Consider the following 6,689-nt stretch of genomic DNA (forward strand, 5'->3'; position numbering starts at 1 on the left):
CTGAAGCTAATAGAACTTATCCATAAGAATGAGGCAAGTCTGACTATGAGATACATGAGTGGTATTGTGTCCATATGAGAGCTCTACTTGTAGAGTGCATTGAATTGGAATTGTGCTGCTTTCATTGTGGAATCACACTGGATGGGTTGTTTATCTGTGGTATCCTTGGGAATTTGATAATGTGATTCTCCCCCCCCCCCCCCAAAATGCATGTCTATTTAATTGCTGAAAACATTGCTTAGTTTTATTAGTAGCTGATTTCCTTTAACAGATATAGCTTTACTTTAGGAAAAGGGGATGAATGTGATTTTTATGTCACAAAGGGAAAGAACTTTAGTTTGGCTTCCAACAAAATATTCTTGCAGATGCAAACTGAGATAATAACTGGTAGAATTTTTTTTTATCACTTATCTTTTTAACATCTGAGAGAATCTGTTGTATTGGTTTCCTGCTGAATTTGCCCACTGTGATGCCTGAGGAAAGGTTTGTAAATTGGTTCTCTGTCACAAACCCCAGCTTTTTCTTATAAAGGTCAGTTGTTCTTGTTTGTTGACTGTAAAGGCTCATTCTGCACCATACAATTAAGATAGAATATTTTCAACTGATAGATATTATTCAGAGTTTCCATAATGATGGGAATTTTGAATGCTTGTATATCAAAAGGCAGTTTAAGATAATGGTGATTGGGGGACGCTTGGGTGGCTCAGCAGTTGAGCATCTGCCTTTGGCTCAGGTCATGAGCCTGGGGTTCCGGGATCGAGTTCCACATCCCACAGGGAGCCTGCTTCTCCCTCTGCCTATGTCTCTGCCTCTTTCTGTGTCTTTCATGAATGAATGAGTGAATGAATGAATGAATAAATGCTTTTAAAATAATGGCTATTGTACTCAGGAGCCTGCTTAGGTTGGTATGCTGGCTTTGCCACATACTTGGTGTATGATCTTGGGCCATTGGCTTAACCCTGCTGCAGTGTTCTGATCTGTAAAATGGGAATAATGATGATGGAATCTATTTCATAAGGTTGTTGTGAAGATTAAATTTGAGTACATCAAGTACTCAGAATAGTGCCTGGCAAATAATAAGCATTATTATCAGTGATAGTATCTCCATTAGACCTTGTGGCCTGGGACTAGAAGTTCCGAGAGCCTTTATTCAATGACTAAGTTCACTATTGTCAAGTTTCTCCCCCTGATTTTATAGGCCTCATCAGTTCTTTCCTCTTCACATGGTTTCCATATATACTTATTTTATAATTATAGTGCACAGGAGATAAATGTTCCCAGTGATTTTATTGTGCATTAGTCAGTATTCTGGGATGGTATCAAGTCAATATATTGAATATGCCTTGTGAAATCATATGTGCATTTAAATATTCACTTGTTATTTACCAAAGATGATAAGGATTTTTTTCTTAGATCTTTATTTGGGAAATTTGTTTTTCTCTGAAAATGATAGCCTTATTGTATATTATTCCTTATCTATTATTCCTTTAGTTTCCAGGGTATAATGGCTGAGTTATGTTCTGACTCAAATACTGAAACATCTTCCCCCACCCTCCTTGCTTTCATGAAGAACAGCTGTGGTATTAAAGAAACTGCTGACAGAATATTTAGAAAAACATGTATAGAGTTCTAGTCCCATCATGAACCAGACGTAGAGTCTTGGGTAATGCTAGTCCAAAGACATATGATTGTCATTTCCCTCTATGCTTAAAGAATCAATATATCATAAATAGCCTATAAAAGATTCTTCTCACTGGGCTTAAAAATTGATCTCATTTCTTTATAGTACTTTATTATGCAAATCAGACTTCCAACATACATAGTTTATTTTCCTTAATTTGCATAGGTGTTAGAATGTTCTAGGTAACTTGTTGTGACAGTTAGCTTTCTTCAGAGATATGGACAAATTTCATGAAGAGTAAGACTTCAGAGCCTCTGCCACGTCCTGGAAGGCCCTCCAGTTCTGACCCCACTTGCCCTTACCTCTCTGACCTTGCCTCCCGCTGCTATCCCGCTTATTCCAATCTAATCATGCAGACCTCCTTACTTTGTGAAGATGGCTAGCATGTTCCCATCTCAGGACTTTTGAATGTATTGTTTCATCTGCCTGGAATGTTCTTCTCCCCAAAGCCAGAAGAATGCTCTCTTGTATCAATTGGGTCTCAGTTCAAATGTCACCGCATCAGTTTGTCCCTAACCCCCCCTGTCTAAAACTCCCCATCTGTCACTTTCTACCCGCTTACCTGCTCTAGGTTTGCTCTTAGAACTTACCCCTAACCCACATCATGTATATTTGTTTCTTGTTTGCGTTTCCACTAATATGTAAGTTCCATGAATACAAGGACTTTGTTCTATTCAGTACTTTGTCCCTGTGGCTTGGTAGAGATTTATGATAACACATAGCAAGCACTCAAGAATTTTGATGAATTAAGCAAAGTAACTTATGCTATTTCCAATTGCTCAGTTACTTCATGTGCTTTAAAGGTTTTAAAGATGATCTTTAGATATACTTTGAAAGTGGGTCTGCTTTGTAGTCTAGCTCTGTTAACCACCTATATGGAAAAAATCATTACCTATTACTAAGAATGTAAAATGTTAGAATTGATCTGATCTGAGACTAGAGAATACTGCATCTCTCAGAAACAAAGCTTACAGATCATCTAGCATTTACTTCTTATTTTAAAGATTAGGAAACAGATCTGGTTATATTTGTACATGTACCAGCTGTAGCTTCTTAGTGGCAGAGCCCTAATTTTGTATACTTCGTTCTTACTGTTTTATACAGCTCATGTATAACTGTGTTTAATTTGCTAGTAAATCTATTTTTCCTTAGTTGTGTTTTTTTCATTTACTGCTTTACTAACTCCTCCACAAAGTTTATGCTATAATAGTGTTTTCTCTAGTTTTCAATCTCGTAGCTATTACATCCTGCTAGGGGAGTGTGGGCGATCTTTGGTCTTCTCCTGCCTCCTTTGGAAATCTCCACTTGCCTGTCTTGCAGTTAACAGAATCAATATTTCCAAAAACAAATTCCTTGTAATTCCACCTGAGCCTGACACTTTTTGCTATGTTACTTTAAATAATTCATTCTAGTTGCTTAGGCCAGAAACTGTGGTTGGGAGGGGTTGTATTTTTACCTTTCCCAGTCACCTATCCTCTAAATCCAAAAAGTTGCCAAATCTTGTAGAACTTCTTTCTTTCCTGGCAGACCTTGATTAGCAGAAATGACCCTTTGCTGCATGCTGGCTGTTGCAGGTGTTTTTTAACTCTCGTCTATCGTCACGTAAAGGAATCAACCTCTGTGAAGCCAGTGAGATTCATCAGATGATATTGTTCCTTCTTAGTGAATAATTCATAACTTCACTTTTGGATGACCATTAAGGGCATAGGGAAAATATCTATAAAGCAATTAATAGAGTGCTTTGGATTCAAGGTGTACCCAATAAAATAAATTGCCTTTATTATAATTCCTCATTTTTAGAATGTAGTTTTATTTTTGTTACAGTTATTTTCTTAACAATGTAAAAGGAACACTTTCCTTTTTTTTTTTTTTAAGATTTTAAATGAGCTGTTTTAAAAACCATCTGTGTGCAAATGGAGAAACTGAGTAAAGGAGCTACCTTTCAAAGCTATATAAAGGCTTTTAGTCATTGGGTTACACTGAAGAAATAGAAAGAGTTAATATGGCTTTAAAGATGCCTAATTTACAACCAGGGAGTACCTGAGAGCTCTCAGAGAATTTGACTGAGTTAGATCAACCCTATTTCATCTCCCTCTATGAAGGTTCAAATAAGAAAAATAAATCCAGCATCTGTAATTGTTAAGTGAAAGTATTTGAATGCCTCCTAGTGGTATATTGTATGCTTTAATTATGGAAGTTTTTTAAAAAATCATGTTTTGAAGGAATACTGTAGATAAACTATTAAAACTTATAAGTGCAAAATACTAAAATCCTTTAATGATAAAATCCTAAGTAGAAACAAAATGCATTGTTTGCCATATAAAATTAATTAAGTCTAACTTGAAAAAATACATATGATGAATATACTTTTAATAAAAATTTATATATTTTTAGTTCAGATTAGATTCCTTTAATTTTTTTTAGGGGAACTATGTTACACTTAAATATAGACAAATGTTTTTGTTAAGATTGAATTTTTTTTATACACTTACTCTTTTAAGTTAATTTGATTACTGTAAGTTTTATTTTCTTTGTATAATAGGAATAATGGTTTACAGAAAGTCTGTGGTTCATTTTCAGATAGTTTTATTTTTGAATTCTGATTTTCAAGTTGAATAAAATGATTTAATTAGTAAGCTTGAAATGCTGACTGTAGCAAGACTTTAAAATCAGGAATGCTGACTAAATTATTGCTTTAAACATTAAAAAATGATTAACACAGAAATATAATTTAAGATGTGAAGAAAAGTCCCATGGAAAGAATTCTGGTGAGGGTCAGTAGGAAGGAGGGGGAAAAAAGTGATATCCCTTTGTTAAGCATTAAACAATATTTAATTAACTGCTTGCCAAAACAAAACAATTAAAATGGCAATTACCTTTAAAATAGCATCAATGTATTTGCAGCTGTTGTGATATAAAGCTAGGAAACAAAATGTTAATCTGAAATGAACAGTTTAAATATGAAATTATGATATACTTGGCTTCCTGTAGTACAGCTGTCAAGCTTGGGCAGTTCGCTGGTCAATAGTGACATTCTATGTGTCAGTGAGCAGAGTCTCTTGATACCATAACCCGCAGTTCACACATTACTGAAGCTCCAACTGTCGAACATTCAAGTCCCCTGGTATTATTGCAGCTTCCAGACTCTCCTGACTGGCTCATGTTTCATTCTTTGGCAATTTGCCCTAATGATATCCCTCAGGAGCTTTCAGCCTCTCTTCCTTTCCATATTTAATCGTGGTATATTAATCTGAGTGATGCGCAAACCGTGCTGCACAAATTGTAATTTCCTACAATTTCTTCTAAGATGCTCGCCTAATTTTTCAGTTTTACTTTTATTTATGTTCTAAGTTTTGACCCCAGACACTATATTTTCAGATAGTTAAAACTGCCTCCATAAGATGCCCAAGAAGCTACTTTCCCTATTTATATATTTTTCAGAGGGGCTTTTGAACATAATATTTTTTTCTTCTGGCAGAATTGTCAAAGATAATGTGATTTAGGTAACTAAATAAATTGTTTTATGATTGTCATTAATCTTTGATAATTTGAGCATGTCTTTTTGTTCGGCGGATCAGCAGCTACTTATTGTTGTCATCCTTTTGCAAATTTTAGTTAACTGCCTGTCTCCATGGATCAGTTGCCCTGCTATACCCAATGTACTGGCAACACATATACATCCCAGTGCTTCCTCCACACCTGCTGGACTACTGCTGGTAAGATGACTTTTGCCAGACTCCTTTAAATCTAGGCTTTATCGTTAGAAAAAATTCGTTTATTTGTAGGTTGATATCTATATAGCTGAACGAAGTCCCGGAAACTTGGCTTAGAGATTACTAACAAATATTCAAAGGTGCTTTTATGAAGGGCAGAGTAATTCATTACAAAGCTACAAAGATATATACTTGGCAAACGTAAAGTTCTTTAGATTTTGTGAGGTACTTCTGCAGTCATTTAGATAATTAGATCCATAAAGAGAAACACATACAGTCTTAGTGGTGGTTAGGAAAACTGTGCAGAAGTTACACTATCAGTTAGAGAACTCAGTATCCCAGGTGTCAGGATTTGTTTGCAGAGTGTATCAGGAACCAGATTGTCTCTGTTGGGGCATGCTTTCGTTACCTTTACCTCAGGACACACTTTCCTAGACTTCTCTTCCCTCAGCAGCACACTGAATACCAGATGCCAGCAAAAGGGTTGCCTCTAATTCAGGGATTCCCTAAGTTTCTGGTTTAAATCAAAGTCTCTGCCCTAAGCCACTATGAAAAGCAATGTTGAAAAGTGTTGGGAGTAATTTTGAAAAGCTTCCTGGCGTTAGAAACAACTCCCAGTGATCTCACTGAATTTGAATTCAACTACAGCCCTAGAACTTTTCTGTTCTCTTCCTCTAGAAGAGCATTTATACTCACAGTGAGGCTGGACAAGGGTCAGAGTCTGAAACAGCCACCTTGGGATCTAGACTGGAGGGTAAAATATTCTCTTCACTGCATAATTATCTTCTGCTGCCATAGCTTAATTCTTAAGAAATCTGAGATTTTTTTCCTCCATATCATGCATGTGCACATACACACAGAGAAGGAAATAATTTTGACTGTATGTTTGTTCATTAATATGAACGAAGCTCTTTTAGAATTAGTATTTAAGTTTTTTATTTCATGAAAAGCAAATCACAGTATTTAAGTGTTAAGACAATTTAAATTTATGCATAGAGGTTTTCTATTTTTTATGACTAACCCTCTTCAGATCAAATGATTGTAATGACAACATGTATATTTGGCCACATATTGATGATACCAATATATGATATGTTTCCACAGCATGGTAATATTATTAGTGTTGATAATGCCATAAAGTAGAGTCCCAGTGATCCTCCACTGCCATTCAACCCTTTGAGTACTAGGAAAGGAGGAAGTTTGGAAGGAGACTATAAGTATTCAGCTTAATTATTTTGTGGAGTCTCACATACACACAAATCTGAGGGTTAAGCTAAATCTATAAGTAGTTTCTT

General features: G+C 35.6%; 1 protein-coding gene across 4 annotated transcripts in view; it reads left to right on the forward strand.

The window, feature by feature from the left end:
- Positions 1 to 6,689, forward strand: part of DENND1B (DENN domain containing 1B) — a 267,328-nt gene that overhangs the window by 153,824 nt on the left and 106,815 nt on the right. For all 4 annotated transcript variants that reach the window (XM_038541978.1, XM_038541976.1, XM_038541977.1 and 1 more), the window contains one exon: positions 5,297 to 5,397. In XM_038541978.1, coding sequence (XP_038397906.1) covers positions 5,297 to 5,397 — 101 coding nt within the window. The remainder of the gene's footprint in view (positions 1 to 5,296; positions 5,398 to 6,689) is intronic.

The sequence above is a fragment of the Canis lupus genome, chromosome 7, assembly GCF_011100685.1.
Source record: "Canis lupus familiaris isolate Mischka breed German Shepherd chromosome 7, alternate assembly UU_Cfam_GSD_1.0, whole genome shotgun sequence".
Taxonomy (NCBI): Eukaryota; Metazoa; Chordata; class Mammalia; order Carnivora; family Canidae; genus Canis; species Canis lupus.